The sequence below is a fragment of the Atractosteus spatula genome, chromosome 18 (genome assembly GCF_055471065.1).
Source record: "Atractosteus spatula isolate fAtrSpa1 chromosome 18, fAtrSpa1.hap1, whole genome shotgun sequence".
In the NCBI taxonomy this organism is placed as follows: domain Eukaryota; kingdom Metazoa; phylum Chordata; class Actinopteri; order Semionotiformes; family Lepisosteidae; genus Atractosteus; species Atractosteus spatula.
This window is the reverse complement of record NC_142723.1, coordinates 12764925-12790692: the sequence shown is the minus strand read 5'-3', so window position 1 is coordinate 12790692 and position 25768 is coordinate 12764925. Positions and strand designations below refer to the sequence as shown.

The 25768-nt window shown below is 41.7% G+C and overlaps 2 protein-coding genes across 5 annotated transcripts in view; one reads left to right on the top strand and one right to left on the bottom strand.

Moving 5' to 3' along the window:
* ift140 (intraflagellar transport 140 homolog (Chlamydomonas)) overlaps positions 1-25486 on the top strand; it is a 44844-nt gene extending 19358 nt beyond the window's left edge. For 2 of the 4 annotated variants that reach the window (XM_088936919.1, XM_088936916.1), the window contains 12 exons: positions 15276-15453; positions 15788-15978; positions 16307-16402; positions 18284-18416; positions 18996-19139; positions 19467-19595; positions 20242-20424; positions 20940-21146; positions 22051-22263; positions 22473-22639; positions 23331-23472; positions 23898-25486. In XM_088936919.1, the coding sequence (XP_088793045.1) occupies positions 15276-15453; positions 15788-15978; positions 16307-16402; positions 18284-18416; positions 18996-19139; positions 19467-19595; positions 20242-20424; positions 20940-21146; positions 22051-22263; positions 22473-22639; positions 23331-23472; positions 23898-24095 (1981 nt within the window). In that variant the 3' untranslated portion in view covers positions 24096-25486. The remainder of the gene's footprint in view (positions 1-15275; positions 15454-15787; positions 15979-16306; positions 16403-18283; positions 18417-18995; positions 19140-19466; positions 19596-20241; positions 20425-20939; positions 21147-22050; positions 22264-22472; positions 22640-23330; positions 23473-23897) is intronic. The other 2 variants (XM_088936917.1, XM_088936918.1) reach the window with 2 other exon arrangements.
* On the bottom strand, positions 1327-13936 carry tmem204 (transmembrane protein 204). Its single transcript, XM_088936923.1, has 3 exons — positions 12687-13936; positions 9162-9317; positions 1327-3051 (listed from the first exon to the last, which is right to left on the bottom strand). Exons 1-3 carry the CDS (start codon positions 12970-12972, stop codon positions 2807-2809), a joined length of 687 nt encoding a protein of 228 aa, XP_088793049.1. The 5' UTR covers positions 12973-13936; the 3' UTR covers positions 1327-2806.
* Positions 25487-25768: the final 282 nt, after the last annotated feature.

The window sequence follows — 25768 nt, the reverse complement described above, 5'->3', positions numbered from 1 at the left end:
CTACTGTTATCCAGTAAATAATATATTCATATATATTGTAAATAAAACTTCAATGGACCTACAGTATAATCGTTGATTCTGCCAAAGCCAGTGTTGTTGTCTGCTGTATAACATGTTCTGAACTTCATGAACAGCACAACACAATTCAGTTATGCGGTACTTATGGGTGTATTTTCATCCTGTATTGAAGCCCTTCTGCTTTATTACAGCATTTATGTTGTAAATGCCTGGAATGTGTTAATTCAGTAAAATACACTTGCAGTATTTCCACCAATTGATATTGTCCTTGACACTCAGATGGAATTTAAAGAGGGGTTATCAAAAAACTGGTGAAAAATGCAAAGGGATATAGACATTATTTTATCGTGTTACTGATGCTTCTTTCAAATGGAAGGATTTTTAAAAATACATCATTACACATCAGTACATCATGCTTTAAACTACAGAACGGGTCAAGTTGAGCACTGTACTGTAGCTCAGCAAACAGCACAGATTAAGAGTGTTTGAAGCATCCCTTCACAAGCACTCCACTAAGGAATTATGAAGTCGACTGAGAAGGTTGCATTAACACTGATGTTTAGGTTGTGTACACTCAGGGAGTCATAAAGTGCCTTTAGCAGGAAATCAGCTCGAATGGAAAATGATCTCATTGCTTTTTGGATTAAGTGGCATGTTTCCAATGTGTGTTGAGTACACTGTTCCAGAAAAGGTATCAATCTTGGATCTAATACCTGACATCTGTAGACTTTAAAATCTGTTTTGAATTTTTCCCGCTCTGTTCAAACTATTCTCGGCTGAGGGTTGTAAGAATTGTATTATGAAAGAGTGAAGTTAAATGCTATTTTGACAATACAAAACAGTATTTGATAACATGTAGATTCCATACAAGTGGTTTTCTTTCAGGTTAATTGCAGAATTAATGCATTACTGGTAAAGAAAAATTAAAAATAAATATCTGTAGATTGTTAGAGACACTGCAGTTATTGGAAATACAGATTTAGTTTTCTTCAGTTGTCTTATTCTTTGTGAATTCAATGTTAGGTTTAATGATTATATCACTAAAAATGGAAATTTAAGGACTCTAAAATACTAAATCTCTTAATTGGCAACAATATGATTGCAGTTTATATGATGTAAATTAATGTATATTTACAACCGTGAGTATGGAAAATACACCATTGATTTGTATGGAATGATTTTTAAATGAGCTCAATCGCTTGCATTTGCATGTGTGAGCGCTAAGAAGTATTGTTTATTGGGGTCCTAGTGCCTGATAGAGACATTGAGGATTTTGCATGGAATTTCAGTAAATAACACATTGGTGTTACAAAAAATTATTCATAACATTTATTTTTAGTCAGAAATGTAACATTTTAAAGTGAACTCCATTCAAAAGAGAAATCTGACATCTCAATTAGCAATATAATATATCAATACAATTAATACAACCAAATAAAATTAATTTAATCAGTATATGTACCACTCAACGCAAGGAGATTATCGGTAGAAATTGATCCCAACTAATTTTAAACTAAATATAGATATTTGTTCCTGTAAATGTTTAGCTAATCTACTGACTCCTTAATTTAATTGAAACTTTGGCTGGTTACTACAATATATAAGGAACAAGTAATAGGTTTATTCCATGCTGGAAAAAAAAGAAGAAAGAAAACTCAACCTTTCTCACACCTGAAGAAGGCTCCACGGCCGAAACGTGTTTTCTCTCTTCTCTTTTCAGCATGGAATAAACCTATTATTTGTTCCTTTGCAGCCTACGCATGCTGACGCAGCTCCCCACCTGAACTACTACAATATATGTTTCAGTTACACAGATCTTAATTCATAATTGGTTTGGGTCACATGGCCTACATTCAAAAGTGTAGTAGAACTGAGCATGTTAATATTCCATAGCAGTCTGCTATGTCTTGTAGTACAAGACGTTAAGTCTGCTGAAATCTAGATAATTTTAAGTTCACGATGAATATTCTGTGCAAAATGTACTAAAAGAAGTGCTGGTGACAAAAGACCAAGATCCAGCTTGGTGTCTTTTTAAACCAAAAATGTGTAGTAAAGGGGTCCAGAAAGTCAAATTAAGGCACATCACAGAGCCTCAGGGCTAACTCCTCTGTTTCCACTGCATTGGCCCTTAATTAGACAGTCTGTAAACTACTGTATAACACTTTGGAAATTAATGTAATAGGCATTTATCAAGGCAATTTGTCCATATTCTGAAGGACGTTACTGTATGATTAGAGTAACCACCATGACATCATGATATTGTGAGAAAAATGACACGACCGAGTTAGTTACTACCATGATAGAGCTGTTTGTGTGCACTTAAATCTCCTTCCCACTTCCTGGAAATGTTTAGCACATATATTTAAAATTATTTTTGTGTTTTAATCTTTTTTTTTTTCTTTACGTACTGGGTTAGCTGTGCTGTACTCTCAGCAGTTAAGAAGTCTGTAAGTATTTGGTTTGTGTTTTCTGCTCATTCCCTGGATGTTTGACTCTCTTCCCCACATAGTGCTTTTCTTCTTTAAAGATCCTCATCAGGGGCACCTTAAAAACCACACGTGGAATGCTTCAAGGTTGCCAGTCTTGGAGATGGTCACAGTTTGTTTGTGAGTTTGAAGTATTTTCCGCAGGACAGAAAGAGATAACACAATGAGAAAAGATTTAAGCACGTTAGTCCAACGTTTGTGCAGCAGTAATGTTAAGCTGCTCTCACACCACGAGGGAGCCAAGGAGCAGTGGGTTAGTGTTCAGAGTTCTCTCAGTCCCCTCCGGAGGGGTCCTGGGGGGCTCAGCAGGGAGACTCGACGTAGTCGTTGTTGAGCCGGGGGCGGAAGGGGGCCGTGAGCGAGTGGCTGATGACGATCACCCTGGGGCTGAGGCAGTCCTCGCGCCGGTGCAGAATGTTCCAGATCAGCAGGGCGGCTGCCAGCGTGGCCAGGAGGCAGGCACCAATGTTCACGTAACAGGACCACGACAGGTGTGTGTACGGCCCGATCCGGTAAAACGTCACCAGGCCGATCACCAGCACAAAACCTGCACGGAGACGGGGAAATGTTATTGGACAGCCAGAGGCTTTATTATTAACTGGATACTAGTTGTTGGCTTCTGTGTGCTAGAGATTTGTTTAATGATAAATAATGTCCTCTCTTTCTCTTACCTCTTTTTAAGCATTTGTATTGAATGTGACACTGAAGCGATTACATCTAGGACAATAAGGAGATTTCTTTAAGTAAAAACAAATATTTCAATAGAATCATATATTTTCAAAGTCCGATTCTCAGGGTCAGACCACAGATGAACAAATCCTTTAGCACTTTAGAAAGTTTCCAGAATATCATTAAAACTCTGTTCTTTAAAGTTTGACAAACAGGGGAGGATGTGTTCAATCTTCCTCTTTTCTGGGCCTGCTGTTCTTCAGTGTGTTCCTAGATTAGAGTTCCTTTATGTGCTCCGTGGGACTCGCGCCAGAGAATAGGAACAAGCTGCTGCTTTTGTTTTTACCATTTCCAGTAAGAATGCTGTAACATACAGTTCTCATTGTTGCTTTACTAAAGAAATAGAGAAACAAACCCATATTACATTAATGAGGGCAGAACTTCAGCTGCATGTCTGCAAGGCTGCAGTTCCAGTGTGAAATTCCTTCTATGGTATGTAATTCCATAGGGGGAGACGTACATCGCCTTGAAAGGAGAAAAGTGTACTAATTGAAAAGGGCTGTAGCCACTTCAGGGACTCTGCAGGTCCTCGGCAAGGGTAGGGGCAGTCCCGTACTGGTTACAGTGGATCTTTCTGTAATCCCAGCATTGGAACGTTAACGGTTGTCATTCTTGTAGAGCTAAAAACTAACCCAAATCTAGTTTAAAAGCCCAGTGCTCTTGTTTCTCCACCCTCATGTTCCACTTTGGATTTAAGAAAATACCTTTTGGATTTACATTCCTTTTTTGGAAGTTCATTCAAAGGCTTGAAGCAAGTTAATGATTGTAATGGTTTCAGGTTGCCTACATGGCATTATTAACAGGGTAATAATAACACTCCTCAGCCTGTGAATGTGTAAAAGAAGTGTGTCCTGTATATTGAAGTCTAGCTTGGATCAGCACAGAGTTGGATTTGTGTTTGAACTTGAAGGCTTTACTGCTGGAGCATTGATATCAGTGAGGTCAGACAGTCGGCTTTGCTCTTTGAGCTGCCCAGTTGAAGGGACACTCCTGGGGACAGGAGGTTTTTTAGGTGGACCCCCTGCAGGAATTTTGCCTTTGAGAAACTGCAACCATCGGTCACCGGCCGACAGCAGGAAACAGGATCGCAGCTTCCTCCAGTGGCCCAAAATAAACTGATTTATTTCAGCAGAGTCATTTCCCTTCACAGGCCCTCTGCCTGAACCCTTTCAGGGAAGGGACGGTTTAGAGGCACGAAACCGCAGAGAAAGAATCTCACCATCTGGGAGAACAGTGGTTGGGGGTTCGATTAGATGGAAAAGCTTCTTTTTTCCAAGTATTGATTTGAATGTTTGCCCTCAGATTACAGCTGGAAGCTGATGACATCACCTGATGGCATTTCTTAATGGAGTGGCATCATCTTTCAGTTAGCTGCTGTTCGGGAGTGACATTAATAATCGAGATGTACTGTAATATATTCAAAACAAACAAAAATGAAGCATATTTACACACTCGCTGGGGAATTTCGCGGAAAAGCTTGAGAGACCGAATGACCAAAATTAGAAAGTTACAGTACACAAAGGCTTTCCCAATCAAAATGTTTGGACTTTCCTGGACCACTTCACTGAAGTATTTCGAAAGAGTAGAACAATGAATTAAGTTATTCCAAACCAGAGATAAATGTTGAAAAAAGGATGTGACCGGATTAGGATATGATTCAGGATAGGAAATGTTTCCTTTAATCGTTGTGAATTATAGTTAAAGGACCTGCTTGTTTACACTGACTGCTACTTCTAAGAAAAAGAAGCCTCCCTCTAGCTGCTGGATGGGTGGGACAGTCATAGCGCTGTCTGAAACGTGCCTTTTGGCCCAGGGGTATCTTAGGAGCTTCCTTCCTTTGTTTCCTCCTTCCCTGTTTCCCTTTTTCCTTCTTCCCCACTTCAGCAGCTCCACTGCGGAGCCACTCCTTGTAAAAGGAGCTGGACAGTGGGACTTGTACCAGTTCTGTGATTAATTGGATTGAGCTTTATGGGGTGGGTATTTGAAGACACGTGGGTTTTCCTTTTTTTTTTCCCCCCAAAAACGCTTGCTTCCATATGATTACACCTGTTCTACTTTTAAAATCTTTTGAGTGGCTTTCAGTTAAAAATGAATATTTTTCTCACCAAAATAGTAATGTAACCAGCAACTGTAAAGTGAAGATATTTTACTGGGTTTTTTTTTTCCAGGACAGAAGTTTTTATAAAATAACATCATTATATGCTCTTTTTTTTAACTAATGAGTGCTCCTTAAACCTTTCAATATGTCACTTCTAAGTAGTGAATTTCATGGTTGTTGAAGTGCTGAAAGAGACCTTTCTCCTTTAAGATCAGAGAAATTTTACTTTTTGACTGATGATAGTGGTTTTTTTATACATGTCTTCATTGTGCAGTGGTAATCGGCTAATCTGTTTCTTTATTCAATTCTGCAAGACACAAAGGGATTTTTTTCACTGCTAATTTAGTGGCTTGCTTCTCATGAAAGATTAGGTGCAATAGTCAAGGATACTGTCAGGCACAGCGCCAGTATGCCAGCATGGTTTCCTCTCTCTGCAGAGCTTGGCAATGTTTCGCTGGACTGCGGGGGTGTTTCTGCTGTGCGCACATGTATCCACTGGGGGGCTGACCTTAAACTACCAAAAACTCACTCATCCTGTCCAAGACAACAGATTTCAACACTGCCCGCAAGAGATGAAAGACTCAGTTAATTAAAATGATCGCAGTTCGTCACAGATGTGTTTCTTAAATCGTGCTATTAAATGTTAGCTTTGACAAGCTGTTGACAGATGCGTTAAGAAGTGCTGCATCTTTGAAATAAGTAATGACTCAAAGGGGCAGCGAATGGCAAAACCTGCAAACAAAGGATGTCTCATGATAATAGTGTAGATTTAATAACAGGAGACGCGCCTTACAGGTCAAAAATACTTTTTTGGTTTTGGACTTGGAACTAGGAAGGATTTTAAACTAGTGAAACCGCTGTGTCGCTATGACATTCTAATAACAATACAAGAATACTGTCGGCTGTATTTGTGAATGACACACATACATTACATGTGTATTGTTAGAGGTAATGTCATATTTAAAATTGGCTAATGTATATTAGGGATGTCAAGTTCATGGTTAAATTACAGGGCTGTCTTTTGTTCTACTCACAAATCTAACTAGTTTAATAATGTTAAAAGTGTTTAAAGTTAATTGCTCTCCAGGCTCTGAAAGTTTCATAGACAATTGGAATCATTCAAAATATGAGCTTCAATACCTAATTTGCTGTTGATCTAATTTTTACATTTTTTAAACTCATAGCTCATGTTGGAGTAAAAATCAAAAGTTGTCATTTGGCTCTCAAATTGCCATATTTTGAGACTTTGTTTAGAGGCAGTCACTTCCACACTTGGTTGTAAAATCAGTGGTCCAACTCCACCCTTCAGATTCTCACCTCAATAGGTTCAACTTAATGTTGAATATTACCAAAGAGATTAACAGCTGTGATATTATGACACAACACCATTCATATTAGCAGATGGCAAAACCGAAACAAAATGATCATAAATCATTTTTAGTAACTGCTAAAGTCTGTTCATCTCTTTGGAATTTGGCACTTTATAATGTTTTGTGGCCCTAAATAATAAAGCCTGTTTACATTTAGGTTAATAATACTGACAGGAGTGACAATCAGGGACTGATTTAGATACAGATTTCAGCTGTATGTGTACAGGGTTGTAACAGCTTGACCTGGAACGTTAGAATTCAGGAATAGTGTGTGACAGATTCCAGTGCAGTAAACTAAAGGATTATTGCTCATTGATTTTTGTTCTGTTTAAATGTATTGATTTGTCATGTAAGTTATTACTTATTGATGCAGTAATTGTATGGGTAGAGCTTACCCTAGGGTACCAGATGGCTCGCCCCTAGCAACGCGTGCAAGCGCACATAAATGTTTATCCAGTATCATGAAGGGGACACTTCTCCTGACAGTGTTCCTGTATGCTTTGTAAACAGTAGCATAAAAGACTGCCTGCTTATCTGGACAGCAGCCGTTCCCACCCCACCGATCCGTGTCCTTAGATTTTTGTAATGCAGAGCTCTCTCCCCCCTTCCCTCCCATGGCTTCTCTGGTTTGCATAACAGGTAGTAACAGGCATTTCCTTGTCCTGAGCAGGGATATCCTGGCGCCCGACTGTCGCTCCCTGCGCTCAGAGCAGCTCCGGCCCACCAGCCTGCATCCAGGCTAAAATTAGCCGGCCACTGCAGTGCCACAATATGAAGAACTCAAACTCAAACAAGCTCAACAGACTGCGCGTCACACTTCCTCACCAGGGGCAGTGGGACAGGCAGCCCTGTGGCTGGGCTGAGGCAGATAGAGGCAGCGCTTAGTCGTCTTTCACAGGTTTATTTCTGGAGCCCATATTGTAACTTTCTAAGAACACCACCGTGAACTGAGCAGGGCGTGTCAAACTGCTGTTTTATTTTTTAATAAACTAAGTATATTATAGTTTGTGAATGAACTAATATATTTATAAAATGCATAATTGGAATAAAATTTTTATTTTATTTTTGATGCAAGTTGAATTTGAATTTTAAAGTTCTAGATAGGGTAACAGTGCATTTTAGTTACTGCTAACGTGAAACTAAAGAGATTTTAGTTGAGAAGAGATGGGGGGCAAGACTGGATTATAAGTGACATATTAAGAAGCAACTCAGTGGAACATGCAGAAACTTTACTTTTCACATTCCAAGGCAGTGTAGCAACCAAGGGTACAGTGCCGTGAAAAAATATTGATTTTCTGCATTATTTCATATTTTTCACAGTGAATATGATCAGATCTTCTACCAAAACCTACAGTAATATTAGATAAAAGCGACCCTGAGTAAACAACTAACATAGATTTTGATTCTTTAAGAAATAAATGAAATCAGGTGCAACACCCAATGCACCGTGTGAAAACGCAATTGCCCCCTTGGACTCAGTAACTGGTTACGCCGCCTTTAGCGGCAATAACTGCATCCAGACATTTCCTGTAGTTATTGATAAGTTTCTTGCAGCGCTCTGGAAGAATTTTGGCCCACTCCTCCATGCAGAACTGCTTCAACTCAGTGACATTTGTGGGTTTTGAGCAGGAACTCCTTGGTCCAAGTCCTGCAGCAAAATCACGATGGGCTTTAGGTGTGGACTTTGACTAGGCCATTCCAAAACTGCAAATTTCTTGTTCTTCGACCATTCTGATGTAGACTTGCTTGTGTGTTTGGAATGTTTGTCTTGCTGCATGACCTAGCTGTGCTTCAGCTTCAGCTCAGGGATCTGTGGCTGGACATTGTCCTGTAAAATTCTCTGGTACAGAGTAGAATTCATGGTTCCTCCAATGATGGCAAGTTGTCCAGCAAAGCATCCCCAAACCAGACATTTACCACCACAGTTGACTGCTGGTGTGAGGCTCTTACTGTGGAATGCACTGTTTGGTTTTAGCTGTACATAACGGGACCCACGTCAACCAAACACTTTCACTCTTGAGTCATCTGTCCATAGAACATTGTTCCAGAAGTTGTGAGGATCATCTGGGTGCATTTTGGGAAACATGAGGTGAGCACTCATGTTGTCCTTAGAGAGCACTGTTTTCTGCCTTGCTACTCTGCCAGGGATCCCATTGTCGCCCAGTGTCTTTCTGATGGTGGAGTCATGAACACTGACCTAAGTCAAGACCATTCTCGCTGCCTTTGTAAGACTGATAGACATCAACAACTTTTTTGAATGAAACGCCAAACTTTGGTGCCATTTTGTTTTCTCTCAGATTCTTCTCTATAAACAACTACAGCCCACAAAAAGATCTGACCAAGTTCACTGTAAACAAATCTGCACAGAATCAGACAAAGGGCTGATAATTTTTACACCTCTGTAGCTCATTCTGATGTCTGCCTTGAACAGGTGAGTATAATAAAGACCAGGGTACTCACTGGCGAGTTGGAAGAGTGCAGCGATGGCCTCCTCCCACCACTGTGAGTCGTGTGTGATGAAAGGCAGCTTCATCAGCCCCAGCAGGAAGATGAGCTGTCCAGCTGTCAGGGCCACTGTGGCGATCAGGTTACAAGCACGCATCATGTCAAACTGCACTGGGGGACAAAGAACAGGGCATCAGATCCAGGCTCTCACTGATGACGATGCCTGGACTATACAATCCCCAGAGAAAAATCTATTTCTCAATTAAGGACCTTAAGGACTGCACTGGTAGGAGTGCTGAAACCAGAATTCCTGCAAACCTAAACTGAAACTCTTTTGTGTAACTGATAACCAGTGTGCTTTGTTCCTGAGATTTTTTTCCAAGTTTAACTCTGCAAAAGATGAATCACATTCAGTATTTTAATGATAAATTCTTATAAATACATTTATGTGCAGGGGTTAAAATAATACATTTGAGGGGGAATGTATGGAATGTCAGACAAGTGCAGGAATTACATTCGGCATTTCAGAATGAACCATTCTCCTGTCTGGCCAGAGCACCATCTTTCCATTAGGATGGTAGGTTCGCTAAGCAGAATTTAGCTTTTTTTTAAGGTTTTGAAAGTTATGGATCAGTATTTGCTTGTGGGTCAACACAGTGGTGCAGTGGTGAGCGTTACTAATAACAGGTCTGTGAAACTGGGATTGCAGTTCCCTTTAATTGTAGGGAGGTGACGGTTATTGTTCATGCCTTGCTCTAGAACGCATATTGTCCAAGCTACCTTTTTTATGCAATATGAATTTCTCTTTCATTCGAGTGCTAGTTACTCAATCAGCCCAGGTGCCTCATTCTTCAGGTTTTTTCCATTAATTGGCAATCTGATGCTTACAGAAGAGTCAGTATTGATTGTAAGTCACTGACCACATAGGGGCTTGGCAAGTTGCAGGAGTGTGTTGTACAAGGTTACACAGCTGGGCTAGCTCTAGGCTATGCAGTTTTGCCAGTTTAGTTGATTGCTTGCTGCTTAGATCAGTGTTCCTCTTCACTGTGTTTTGCTCACATAACTTGTGCTTTTGTATTCCCCTCCCATACTTGGTTTCTTACACTCTTCAGTTTACTTCATTTGTCTCACTCAGCAGGCACAGAAGGACTCATTTTAGTTAAACCAATTTGCTAAAATTCCTTTAACACCAAGACACTGGAGCCTTGAAATTAAAATCGTCACTAGTTACTATTCCCTTTACACAGAATTAAACTTAATTATTAAAGCCCAATTCTCACTCTTCCCATTAATGAACACTACAACAATTTATTCTTCACTGGCAATTGCTAATTTCCCTCCCAAGTTCTTCCAGCTGGTCCAGTGACACCACTCATTAATAAAAACCCATGACCCCGACACAACAGCAGCAGCAGCCAATCAGTGGTTCTCTTCAGTCCCACATTGTGGGTTTGCTAATTAAAACAGAGTACTCAGGTTTCAACAGGTATTGACTATAATCCTAGATCTCTCACAGAGGGATGAAAGCATGCTAACATGGCTACAGTTAGGTCTTAATGCTCCTGGTTCAGTTGTCCAACCACAATGTACTTCATTCTCGTTGAGCCAGGCAAACAATCTACCAAATGGCCATTTGTTCAGCAGCTATGACACCCATCGCTATAAACTTAGAGTAAAACTATTTTCTCAAGTAACCTTCACTCGCAGACCTGTAAACTCAGTCTATTACTAATGGGCACCTCTCCACAGTTCAGTGCTCATTTCGCTAACAGCCTGGAGTCTAGATTGTCCTCCTAGCTATTTTTATATGCCCTGTAATTAGCCCAGAGGTGTGACTAATTCCAAAGAAGAGCCTATCCTGTCACCTCCTTTCCCTCATGTGGAATTTCTCTTTCATTTGAGTGCCAATTACTCAGTCAGACCAGGTGCTTCATTCTTCAGGTTTTTCCCATTAAAGCCATCTCTCATTACACACACAGACACAGACTCTACTTCGATGCCCAAGATCTGTCATTTTTCCCTTTTAGAAGCCGAGAAAACTGTTGAAAAAATATCTTTGCATTAAGTCATTTCAAACTGTCTAGACCACAACTATTTAAATTTCACACATGCTACTTCGAAAATACAGATTTTTTCCAGTTCTACATATATACAGTATATATAATTTGCCTGTTAAATAGTAATTTACTTAGAGGAACAATAATTCGGTCTTGCATGTGAATTTGATTATCTGTGCTATTAAATATTTTTGTGTGCATATAAAAAATTGGGTTGCAATACAAAGCAGTTATAGGTGTTATATTCTATATTTCTGTGCAGTAGTCTGGTATACAGTTACTGTGCTTTTTAAGTAGTTGGATGTGAAATTTCAGTTCCATTTTATTATCATTGCTTGGATAAAGTGTTTCTCATTAATTGCATTTTTTCAAAATGTAATTTTTAAATGCGTGGGAAAGTTTTAATGTGATTTTTTTTTGATAGATTGTTTATTGGCAAAAGTTGACATCTGCTAGGCGAGATGTGTAATCTCCCTTTTGAACTAATTCAGTTGTCAGAAAATTACACACTGTAGATTGCATAGTAATTCAGAGAGGTGTTGGTTTTAGGATTAAAGCCTTTTCATATGTAAACTAGTTAATAAACAACTATTAATTGTAATTTGTTGCTAAACAAAAAGATCCCCATTCCTTCGGCTGAACTGAAAACACAATCCAATGAGGTTAAATCTTGTTTTGTTATTACAGTTTGGGGGGGGGTGACAAAGTCATTTAGATGTACATTAAGGAACTGTGAAGAGTTTTATTTTTTTTTAACAGCATACCTTACGCAATACGCCAACCTTAATGAAAGCACTGATTTGGATGGTAATAAAGCTGTGCTCTTCATTTTAATTCAAAACACCACGTTGAGCGCTTACGAGTTTTTAGTGTTCAACAGTTCTGACCTCTAACGGCAGCTTGCTAGGTGCTCACTGCACCTTCACTTGGCCAGAGAGACTGAACCCTCCACTTACCAAGAGTAAAACATCCCAGGTCTGTTCGGGTTCTGCGGCTTGATGTTTAACTTGGGGGGAGGGAGGGGAAATCGCAGATCATTGATCGTTTTCAGGATCTCACCGCCAAAATTTGTTTTCATATTGGAAGTGAATGCACAAGCCACATGTTACACTGTAAAGATTTCAGCTTTGTCCCGGTCTGTAAGCAAGCCGTTTTCACAGATACCAGCTTCCAAACAGATGTGCTGAGGATCATAGGCAACTGGTTGAGTTCTGTTATGGAAACGCGCACGATGATTTGTCTACATTGCGTTCACCAGCTCTTACACTATATTCCGTTGTTGCCTCCTTAATTAATATCAATGTATTTTCTGCGAAGAAGACAAAGGAATGTACTTCTACTTGAGAGGAATGTAAGGATTCTGAGAAATGCTGAAGAATAAGGCGGCTGCCCTTGAAGTAAAACCCAAAATGAAAGTTGACTGCCCGTCGCACTGCAGCCTGCAGGCTGAACCCCCTCTTCCCCTTCCCGCTCCCCCACTCACACTTGACAGTGCTGCGGGACTCCTGGAAGCCCGAGTACTCCGACCCCCAGCTCAGCGTCTGGCACTGGTTCTCCCCCTCCTGGCTGTGCCGCACAGTGCTCGCCACCACCGCCACCTCCCGAGCTCGCTCCGCCGCCGGGCACATCCTCCACAGCCCCACGCTACGTTTGCGCCCGTCTTCCAGGGCCTGGAACACCCAGCTGGGCGTGAAAGCCGCCACGTTGTTGAGGATCAAGGACAGTAGGGCCACAGCCACCGCCGCAGCCACGAGCCTCTGCACGGCCATATACCCGCCCGCCTCCCGGCTCTCCACCGCGGCAGGACAGTCTCTTTCTGCTCTCCCCCTCTGCCGAGTGAGCCCCTGCTGATCAGCTGTGGCTCATTGAGAGCAGAGAAGCCAATAATAGAAGGAAAAACAAACAGTGCTTTGAATCTCAGCTAGAGAACATCTCCGTTCATTCTTATCCAGGATCTCTTTTTCATGCCAGTTTTAAGGAAAATGGGAAGCCTTTACCCTTCCTCTTCGGATTTAGGCACCGCAGGCAGTCGTGGGTTAATCCAGCAAGCAGACAGGTCCATTCCACTGGCTCTTGCTGCCCTACTGCTGCTGTGAGTTGGCTCTCTCTTTTCCTATCTGTCTCTCTGTTTTCTCTCTGTGCTTTCTTCTGCAAGCTTTGTGGGCTCTTTGAGTACAGAGGCGGGCGCCCTTGTTTTTTCAAATGCTCCACGGGGGTGGAGGAATGCAAGAAAAGAAACCAGATCCCTGGATTAGGTGATGAGGGATGACAGCTCAGCCCCACAGCTATAAATTACTCTCCGAGTCTGAGGAACTCTGCAGGCCCCTTGTCCCCTTGCTCCCTCTGGCAGTACAGTCCTCAGTGCAGCTGAGCTCCAGATGTGAGAAGAGCTCTCTCAGTCTCAGGCTGCAGCCAGCAGCAGTGGACGAGTCTGGGACTACTTGTGTACGTGTGTGTGTGTCTGTGTGCACACTCTGCACTGAAGAGGAAAAGACTGAGCTGGTGAGTGTTTTGGTGAGCACAAGGGCGTGCTCTCTCTCCTGCTCCCTCTCTGCGACAAACACTCTGCCCTGCAGCCAAACAGCAACAGGATGCGTTTCCTGAGAGGAAAAGGACTGGGGTGACAGATTTTAGCACTACTCCCCCTTGCCTAACTGTCTACAGCTTGTCACACTTCTCTTATTCACCTTTTTCTTGTCTGAAAAACCTACACGACAACAAAAATTATTCTGTTTACCCTACTATCTGAACACAGGTAGGCCCGCGTGTTTCTGGACAAGTCCAGCAAATCTAGTGCTTGTGGAGAAGGGGCCAGGCTTCCCCGGCTCTGTGGGCTGTCAGCTGGACTGCTGTCATGGCTGCTTCCCGCCTGTCCCAGGGCCCCTAAAGATTCCGGGAATTTCCTGTTGCCAGACTTTAATAAACAGCACACATCTGTATCTTGTAGAGAAGGGAGGGGCAGGGGCTTTTGATTAAAATGAAGACCAGATGGGTGTGGAATCCGCAGCAGTGGTGGAGCGTGGCGTGAAGGAGTTCTGCTCTGTGGGACGGCTTGCATTCCTGTGTCCGATTCCCATGCCCAAAGCTTTTCTGAAGCGGTGGAACTGCACATTAAACTCTTCACTATGCCACACGGAAATCTCCCGAAAAAATCGGCGATGATGCCTTTCACTGTGAACCAACACAGTGCTAACTGACGCATCTCTGAGAAAAATGGCTGCCATTCTTGTGGCCTACTGTTGCCCTGCTTTTCAAAGTGTTTTTTTTTTGTGTTATTTTTCCTGAATTTGCCTTGTAAGAAATTGTACTTTAAGAGAAAATTCTCCATTTATTGGACGGAGCGCAAAGCAGATTAGCCCTCTGGATCCACTGGGATTCACTATATTAAAAAAACGAGTTTCCAATACAGTTATGAAAATGTCCGGTTGTATTCATATCCACACACAAGAGAAAAAAAATCTGCTTTTGTGACCTTTCAGAAAGTGCAGAAATATATACATTTTTTTTTGTCTTGTGATGCTCCTTTCCCATGACTTCCGCAAAGATATGGACTACTGCCCAGAATATTAAATGAAACATTTTATCATCACCACATACTCCCAGAGTGACCACATCTTTGTCCTTGATTCGGCAGAGTGAAAAACAGCTTTATTCATTAGGACCTGACTTTCTCCTACACCCTTACCCTCTGATAGAGACAGGATATTTGTCTTGGGCTTTAAAGAGATTAGAGTTTTTATTGTGGGATTTCTGTTCCATTGATTCATTTACTGAACTAATTCATTCATTAAACATGAACTTTTGTCCACTGACTCCAAGAAACACTGATTTATAAAACAATTTGAAACCTCTAGCCCTTTGGATATCATGGCTAGAAGGTAGATTCAGGTTTTCTAGGTATACCGGTACCTCTGTCAGGATGTTGTGGCCTGCCTGTTTTAATTTTCAGTGTAAAATTAGCCAGCCCTTTTCCAACAGAAAAAGCTATAGTCCATACATCGCAAGAAAAAATGTGGCTAACTAAAGCAAAAGAGTGTAAAACAAACTTCTTTCCTTTCCCTTCTGCCCTCAGTGAAGCCGTGTGGGAGAACATGGCCCGCATGTGTGTGAAGACCAGGCGGCTGGATGTTGCACGCGTGTGCCTGGGCAACATGGGCCATGCGCGGGGGGCAAGGGCACTCCGGGAGGCCGAGAGCGAGCCAGAACTTGACGCCAGAGTGGCCGTGCTCGCCACGCAGCTCGGCATGTTGGTACGCCCACCACAAAGGCTTATAAGTATGCATGTTGACTGCTCAAAGCCTGTTTTATAACAGTTATAGCAGTTTTATAACAGTTGTATAACAGTTCAGCTATATGTTTGTGAATGTGGAGAGATTCTTGTCACAATACTGTCATAGGTTCATCTCGGAAGCACGGCTGGAGGGGTATGTTATGGTAGTTAGTGTTAATGCCTGTGTGTAAAATGTGTGGCACTTCACTTTTCTGAATGTCTCTGAAGTGACAGACCAGCAGCTCTGCAGGGGTAATTATCTCTGTGTTCATGTTTCTGCACGTGTGACTTCTTCCATCCTTCACTCCTTACAGGAAGATGCAGAACGGCTGTACAGGAGCTGCCGGCGCTACGATCTCCTGAATAAGTTTTACCAAGCCTCAGGCCAGTGGCAGCGGGCAGTCGAGACGGCAGAGAGCTATGATCGTGTCCACCTGCGGGCCACTTATTACAGCTACGCCAAGCACCTGGAGTCTATGGGAGAGCTCAGCCTTGCACTTGAATAGTACGCACTGGGCCTAATGTGTGAAATGTAGCCCCCTTTAACCTATTGTTTCCTATTTGTTTAATACAGCATCTTGGAGTGTTCTATTTCTTCTTCTTTAAATATGTATAAAACAATAGCCTTCTGTGCTGATTGGGGAAAATACTCATTCTGTGGCTACGTCATTCACTAATTTGCAGTCTGGTTCCACCGCCAGTGAGATAGTATACCTCACTGGCCTTAGCACCTGCCCTCCACTTCCATTCCTCATCCCTTAATGTTAATGGTGCAATAGATTAAACTAACCCTGCACAACAGTCTCAGGATGCGTTTGTCTTCCTGTACACAGCTACGAGAAGTCAGACACCTACAGATTTGAGGTACCCAGGATGCTGCTGGAAGATCTGAGCGCTCTGGAGGATTATGTGAAGAAAATGAAGGACAAGTGAGTAAAGGGGTGCTGAAATGGGGGAGGGGGATTAAGTCCAGGTGTGTGATTTGATGTGATAGACGGGAACAAATACCGAGCATCGGTTGCGTAGTGTACCTCCAGTAGCTTCATTACTTCAGGCTGTGCTGCTCATCAGTATCATTTAAAGAGAGCTGTAGTGTTCCGGACACAATGCATGGGTGTTACCTCCTTACAGTAAGCTCTGCTTCTAGGAATTCAGCACAGGATGATACTGTGTAAAATGGGATCCTTTCACAGGAAGGCATCAGTGATAAGTTTTGTAGCTGTGAAAGCAAATGTCACAGGTGGAAAGTCTTTTAATTTTATGCTTAATGTAACCATTTTTCACATTTCATGTTAGTCCCATTTTTGGAAAATAAAAATGTTTCAGAATTAAGGGATGTATATGGAACAGTCAAATATTAAATACAATAATATTGTTGCCAATACAAACAAAATTATGAAATCCCAAGGCCACCCAGATTTTGAAAGCTAAAGTCCTGCCACATCTAAGGTACATACATTTTTAGTCCATTACTGTCTACTAACAGTGTTTTTCACTGTTTCCAATCAATTTGATATAGCCAAACAAACACATTTGTGTTAATATTATAGCATGACAAGAATGGCTTAAACATTTATGGCCTGATTTTTTGTTTTTGTGTGACCTAAACAGGAAGTGCTTCTATTTGTAGGAATGTGTCCTTTGATAGAAAAATAATTTTAAAAAGTTTTTTTTCATTATAAAAAAAAAAATATTTACAGCCAGTGGGACCTAGATTTAGCAGCAGGTATCCCTGCATATGTGAGATATATTCACAGATTAATTATTTAGTTACAAATGATTACTTAGCAGTTTACGGAAACCAAAACATTTTATTTTTGAGTAATGAAACTAAAAAAAAAAATGTTTTCACTCAAGTAAATGAACACTTTGCATACAATTCACATTTTGCTCCTTGGGATACGAACTCTGGCCAGTGTCAACCTCAGGTCTGCAGTCTAATGTCTTTTGAGATTACTCTGCAGTCTCTTCAGGCAGAAGCCCAGATTCAGAGTCCATAAACTTTTTCTACAGGGTGGACTTTTAAGTCCCAACAAGCCATAAAAGATTTTTAAAAATAGTACAAGTTGAAACCATCTTTTTCCACTTCCTGCAGGTATGGTATATAATGGAAAGAAGCAAAATATGAAAAATACCAAGCAATCTGAAACAAAGGAAACAATTTCTGTGAGCTTCTGTAAAGTCACAATTGCAAATATATGATTCACTATTGGAAAATAGATAACACCCCTAATACCAATGTCTACGCACCTCCTCTGACAGTTACAGTTGTAAAAGTGCCATGAGGTCTATCCATGGATAAATGGGACCACCCAGTGACTGTCTAGTAAGATGTAAAATCTTCCATCTGTTCCTTCAGTTCAGTAACTTTTTGTGATCTGAACTGCACTTGCTGTTTGAGCTTTTTTATCCACTAACTACTTGCTGTCAATCTTTGGGTTTAAATGCAGAAGCTAGGTCAGCCATTGCACCCAGCCATTTACCAGAGACCAACACACCAGCAGCCACGTCTCTTGTATGGTTCCTTATATCTGACTTTTTTCCCCATAGCATAACCCAGTGAGCAAAAATAAAAAAAAACTAAACAAAAAAGAGCAAAAAAAAAACTAACCACATGCCAGGACATTCTACTACTTTAGACATGATTTGTCACATTTTGGTAACACAGTGTTGTTACCATGTGCTTGCTAATTCCCATCGAAGCAGTTTGCATTTCTACAGTGATATCACCCAGTGCTCTCCTCTTCACAAATACAGCTATTGAAAGAGCAGTTTTCTGCATGAGTGGTTAAACATGTGTCTGCATGCAGGAGCCTGTATAAGTGGTGGGGGCAGTACCTGGAGAGCCAGTCGAATATGGAGGAAGCCCTGCGGTACTATGAGTACGCCCAGGATTACCTGTCTCTGGTGAGGGTCCACTGCTACCTGGGAAACGTGCAGAAGGTAAAACCGATCTCTGATCATTCTTATTTTAGTCATTTCAATTGCCCCTTTTACAACAATCTGAAAGACTGACAGAAAAAACCCATCAGATTAAAGGAACACAACACTGCACATACTCCACACCGGTGTACCACACTGGAAAACCGCTTAAAATGAAGCCATACGTTCTTTTGTCTCCTTGAAGGGTTTATTACAGTAAACTGACTGTTGTTCTGTTGAACTAAATGTTCTGTTTTGTTTCCTGGTAAATCCAAACGTTTGTTATAATAATAATAATACCCGATGTATTATTATTTCATTGGGAAGCACTGAGTGCAGAGGTAAAGGGGGTTATATAGGCTGCCTTCAGAAATAAAAATGTACTATAAAATACAGCTACACTTGCAGATATATTTAAGTATTCATTTTTCTAAAATATTGTAAAGACTAGCTGGATGACAAGCTGTCAATACTAAGATACTTTGGAAGAAACCCTTGATTACGTTGTTAGAAACGTTCATGCACTAGATTGGTAAAGTGATGTTAATGGGGGTAAGATGTGCTCAACATTTACAGTGCTTGGTGGTCCTTTGATAACAGGCAGCAGAAATTGCGAATGAAACAGGGAACCGGGCTGCCTCCTATCACCTGGCCCGGCAGTATGAGAGTCAGGAGGAGATCAAGCAGTCTGTGCATTTCTACACCAGAGCACAGGCTTACAACAATGCCATCCGCCTGTGCAAGGTAGGGGAGCCTTCTGACACCATTACACCACAGCCGAAAGTTGGTGCAGCCAACTGCATTGGTGCAAATTGTTCATGTTCACCTGATTGTTTTCAGAACCTTGGCAGCATTGGCTTGATGATCACAAATTCGTGTTTTCATACCTGCAGACATGAATTTCTGTACATTCAGTCATCTCAGTCTCAGTGGTCACCCATATGTAACCCGACTCTTAGGTATTGTTCTAAAGATGGTGCTCACATCTTTTACATATGTAGAAGCACATCTGTGTGTCTGATGCGTCAGTCTCAGTGTTAGTTCCTGTAGACTGATCGGCTGTTCCTGCAGGAGAATGGGCTCGATGACCAGCTGATGAACCTGGCTCTGTTGAGCAACCCAGAAGACATGATGGAAGCTGCGTGCTACTATGAGGAGAAGGGGGTTCACATGGACCGGGCTGTCATGCTGTATCACAAGGTGCCTGCAGCTCACAGCACACACAGCCAACACTGCTTTACAGAATCACACTGATTGATTAGCATTCTTTTGACTTCCAGTTGCCTATTTCTGTATGCTGATAAATTATCCAGAATTATCCATCTCAGATTAATAGAGAATTTAAGACAGTACTTTTTTATTTCATCCAAATACACCTAGACAGCTCTGACTGATTTCAGTCCAGTTTACTTTCAGCATTATTTTGTGATGAGGTGTTTGAGAAGATAAATCTATATTAGTTATTGCACATCAACAGAGGTTACTGACAATGACAAATCATCAGTCAAAAAATGCTGACACCTTGTCGTGTTCACATACAGTTTAAAATAAACTTTGATTTGCTATAGAATCGTTCACTAGTAATCACTTTGATTAAGCCTCAGTATCATTATTCTTTTATATTGTACTTAGTAAAGCTGCAGAAATACCAATGACACATATTTCGTACAATTTCCAAAATTTAGGATTTTTAAACCCTTTTGAAAATATCCATCATTTTCTTGAGAAACATGATTGACATCTGGCACAGAAATGTGACCCTGAGAAAAACAGCATGCCTGGCTGTTTAAGTGCCACTGATCTGGAGTGTGGAGACTGTGTGCTGGAGTCTGTGTTGTGTTGGCAGGCTGGTCACTTCTCCAAGGCTCTGGAACTGGCCTTCTCCACAGAGCAGTTTGGGGCCCTGCAGCTCATAGCAGAAGATCTGGACGAGACCTCTGACCCAGCATTGCTTGCCCGCTGCTCGGACTTCTTCATCAAACACACTCAGTACCAGAAGGCTGTGGAGCTGCTGGTAGCAGCCAAAAAGGTAATTGCACTTATTTTGTCTATCTTGCCGACCTCAGACCTCATGTTCCAGTTGTGACGGCTGTGTGAGCACTATTTATGCATCCTGTGCACTTCAGAACCTTGGTAGCACTGGCTTGATGATCACAAATTCTTGTTTTCATACCTGCCGACATTAATTTCTATAAATTCAGTCATCTTAGTCTCTGTGGTCACCCATATAAAGATGTTCTTTATCATGATAAGTACATAGCAGACGTTAATTGATCCCAGGATCTCATCCAACTGCTTCCTAAAGGAGTCAGCTTCAGCATTCAGGCAGTTTGTGCCTCCTATATTTAATCTTAAATGCAACTCTTTTGAGTTCTACTTGTGTGTCCATGTTTCTTTGTTGAGGCTTTAACAGTTACTTGAGTTGACTTTATCAGTCCTTTTTGAATATTCTGAACATTTGAATTACATCAGCCTACAAGGTGTTGCTATGAATTGATAACTAAGTGAAACCCTCCTTCAGTGATTCATATCTGTGTGTCGTAGTACCACCAGGCCCTGCAGCTGTGCCTGGACCACAGCCTGACCATCACAGAGGAGCTGGCCGAGAGCATGACGGTGTCTCGCGATTCCAAGGACCTGTCTGAGGACGCTCGCCGCGAGCTGCTGGAGAGGATCGCTGACTGCTGCATGCGGCAGGGCAACTACCACCTGGCCACCAAGAAATACACACAGGCTGGCAACAAGCTGAAGGTCAGGCAGGCAGAGCTCACCACACTCCTGGAAGTGTGCTATAGCTTCATCCAGCCTGGTTTCTTTGTGGGATTTATTGTCATTTATGTGGGTTGGTGTTTCAGGAATTGTGTTTTAAACTTTTGCTATTGCAGTTTCTTTTGATGTACATGGCTTGCTGTTTTACAGTTATAGGTGTCTCTGCTATAACGTGACAGATGCGTTTCTGTAAAACCTCGTGTTATGCAAAATCACGCAATAAAAATAACAGGGCTCATGGGAAAAATAGGGTTAGGGGCAGACCACTCAAAACCTCACTAAATGCCTAACCAAAGCTTTACCAAATTTAATAATTATCCTAATAAAAATGTTAGCACAGTCAAATACAAATTAAATTCATAATAAAGAAAGAAATACTATAGTAAATTTAGGACTTTACCTTGAAAAAAAAGTGAAGTTCACCACCTGGAATTTTATCACCAGCACGGTTCTTAGACACATTCTTGTCACCTTGTCCACTCATATGTACGGCAATGCAGAAGATATAGTGCAAAAAGCACGAAAAGGCTAGGAGCACCTCATAATTAGCACTTCCAAAACAAAGCAACTGAGCATCATGTGTATTCCTCTGCGAACTGCAGATAACTGTATTTATTAATTTTTAATTGAGAATTATCATTTAATGAAAGGAGAGAAAATGACTCGCTCCCTGGAGAATTATTCAAATGTACTTCCTTGAAATATGCAGATGATGCATTTTTCCATTTACAAAACAAGGGAAAGTAAATATCAGTAAGCAGTTTCTGGTTTCGGGCTTACATTGCATCCAGATGAAGTTAAACTGGATCAGTGTTATTGAAAGCCTGAGTTGCTCGACTCCTTGATGGGCTCATGGGTTGCTCAGTGTCTCACTGTTCCATTACAGGCCATGAGGGCGCTCCTCAAGTCTGGAGACACGGAGAAGATTGTGTTCTTTGCCGGGGTTTCCCGCCAAAAAGAGATTTACATCATGGCAGCAAATTACCTCCAGTCACTAGACTGGCGCAAAGACCCCGAGATCATGAAGAACATCATCACCTTCTACACCAAGGGCAGGGCGCTTGACCTCCTTGCTGGTTTCTATGAGGCCTGTGCCCAGGTGGGTACTGTTAGATATAAAGAGGAAGTTTTCGTGTGTATCTACTCAAGCTAGACACCTGAGCGATTACTGTAACTTACAGTAAAAAAATTTTTAGCGCGTAGCCATGCAATCAGTACCTTGCGTCTTTAACAGGAGCTTGTGGATCAGCTCCTTCACATCTGTGGGCTAGCCAGTGCAGACTCAGAGGAATTGGCTTGTGCCCTCAGGTGGAGATTGATGAGTATCAGAACTACGAGAAGGCCCTCGGTGCTCTGACTGAGGCCTACAAGTGTCTGACCAAGGCCAAAGCCCGCAGCATAGAGGAGCAGGAGGGCCGCCTGGCAGAGCTGCAGCACAGACTCGCTCTGGTGAAGAGGTTCGTCCAAGCACGCAGGTAACGCAGCCTCTGGACGCAGCACACCCTCTCCACTTCCCTTCATCCTCCAGTACAAACACTTTCTCAGATGTTCAATCAATGAAGACGATTAAACAATTCTGTTTGTTCCCTTTACTAGCTGCAGGCTCTTGTACAAATTGTACCGATGAAGCACAGACTCTTGAAATTATTTTAAGTGTGTGTATCAAATTAATCGGGTAGCTAACACTTCAGAAGTGTTGGAAATGACACGTGATGAATTTAGAACAAGCTTTTAACCCTAAATTTTCTAGTAACAAAACGTATATTGAGAGCAATGAGTTATATTTACTAAGCATTAGTTTTTATAACCTATTACATATTTTAAAAAAATATAAAAAGGATGTGCAACCCCTGATGTAAAGCGCTAAGCAATAAAAAGAAAAAGATTGACATTTCTTTCATATTGTAGTGTCACATCATAATGCTGCACATAACAAAACTGATTGGGCGCTGAGTACAGACAAGACTAATATATTCTGCTCAGGTTACTGTAGGTGGGCTTTTCATATTGCTCTCTGCACTACTGTAGATGTGTGAGGCTCCACTGCAGACCTGTCTCTGTCTCAACGGAGCTGGATTACTGCAGACAATGAGTGGAACTGTCCTCTCGTCAATGTGGGGGCCGCAGTACCTGGCTCAGGCTCAGGCTCAGTGTGTCTGCCCACAGGTTGTACGAGGAGGACCCCGGGGAGGCTGTGCGGCTGTGTGAGGCTCTGCTGGAGGAGCCAGAACTGGATCCCGCAGTCCGCATCGGAGATGCGTACGGGTTCCTGGTGGAGCACCACTGCCAGCAAGGCAGCTTCCAGGTGGTGAGTGGCTGGGTATCAGACTGGGGAGGGTAAACTGCAGAATCCTATCTCCTGTGAGGATCTAAAACAAGGTATCATATTTCTGCCAGACATTCAGCTTTAACTCGTCCTGAATTTCTGAGTAATTTCAGTCTATGCATTAATCTTGGTTCATAATAATGTTTCATTAATACCATTTTTACACGAAAGCTGTACCTGGACGTGACTAAAGAAGAAAGACATGCAGTATTAGTAAAAGTTGTACCACTTGTCCAGCCATCGCTGCTTGGTAGGCTTCTGTACAAGTGTACAAGTCTGAAGAGTGAGGCCGGGCTGCTAAGTCAAAAGAATGAAAGTGTTTCTTTAGTATTTTTTAATTAAGATTTCTTCAACAGACTGTTAAAATGTTTGCTAACAACAGTCCTGCCCTCTCCTCTCCTCTCCAGGCCTACCGCAAGCTGGAGGAGTTGCAGAAGCGGCTGCCCTCCGTCAACGTCAGCTACTATGTCAGTCAGCGCAGCCTGGAGGGCCTGCACCGTGCTGTGGGGCTCCCCCTGGTCCGGGGGGGTGTCCTGAACCAGGGGGCACACGGAGACAGTGGGGGAGAGGAGGAGGAGGTGGAGGAGGAGGAAACAGCAGGGTGACTGAGGAGAGCCCGGCAGGGCAGAGGAGTTATTACTGGGAACCGAGGTAACTCCGCTGCAAGGATTATCACAAGCAGTGCTGTATAGAGTTAGACTTCAGCTGGGCTTCTTACATATAGGGCAACTCTGGGATCTGAGGCCAAGCTATTCACCACAGTATAGACTGCTGCAGAGCTGTGCACAGCCAATGCGAAGGACTGCATTGCACTACAGGGACTGCTTAAATAAAGAGGAATGAACTGGACTCAGCTGTGAAACTATAGGTGCATAAGCCATACCATTCATTAGAAAATACAAATTTCATCAGTTTAAAGTTGTTTTCTAATTGCTCCAATCTGCCCACTGTTTGACTGCAGTTATATTAGTTGCATGTCTGTCTTCTTCACACAGGATTGACAAGATGATTTAGAAGAAGAGATTTACACTGTGTAGGTAATGGGAAGAGCCATATCTCTTGAAGTCCCCCAACAAATTGTGAGTGCTACTTTGGGTTTCTCATCTGCAATTTGGATCAATCAAACCTTGGTCACCAACCATAGTTGTAAAGTTTCAAGTTCATATTGTCCAGTAAAAATAAAACAGTTTAATGTAAATGTTTATGAGTCAGTCCACATGTTGAGATACAGCTGTAAACTGTAAAAGTTAAATAGGAAGCTTAGCTCAAGTAGTTAAAGGGCTTTTGGTTAACATACCTACACCCAGAAACCCAAAGTAAATGTCTCACAAGGTTAGACTTTCTGTATGTGCCAATGTGGTTGAACAGCTGCCTTAAGCTAAAAGAGAACCATGAATCTCTTGTCAGTCTTCATGGAAGCTCTATTTACCTCTGAATCTACTCCAGTTAGTGCTAAAACAAGGGGATTACTAATTAATGGCTAATGCCATGGCTACTAAGTTATGTGGCTCTGATAAAACTGACTCTTAGGTCTAACTTGTTCTGTTCCCGAGCCAACCAGCCAATTGCAAATTCCAAAAGTGCTACCATTAGGTAAGAGTGAGATGTGTATTGGCAACAACATGCTTGAATTTGCAAAGTCCAAGAGCTGTTCCTTAGGTGTCCAATCCAGCCAAGAATGTAAAATGACATCTCAGGGAAAACATGCCTGTTCCAACTTTGACACCACATTACTGCTGGTGCAGATGAACCTCTGTATATATATTTTATGATTACACACATGTGAAGCTTTATACAGTTGTGAAGACTAACTAAATAATTTAATATGGTGGCATCTGGACTTCCGTGGGATTTTTATATATTCTATATCTCACCGCTTCATAAGACAATTGGACATTTAGCAGAATAATTTAGTTTAGTTTTGTATACTTTTGTAAAATATGAAATATGAATGTTTAAAAAAATGTCAGTAATAAATTTTTAATTTTGCCTTTGAGGATCTGTGACCATCTGTATGTTTTCTGTTTCCTATGCTTTTTCAAGACCTCTCTCACACCACTTACACTCACAGCCAATAGTGATCTGAAAGGAAACTGTAAAAAAACAGCACCACATCCAGGCATGTTTGTGTATGGTATTAGCGCCTAGGCATTTTCTGAAAGTGCTTGTATTTAATTTAGTTCTGTCTGTACAAAACCAGCTGTTCATGGAGCCTGTTTAGTTGCTGCTGTTTTCTCCTGCCACATAACTGGCATAAGTATAATCATAATACCGATTT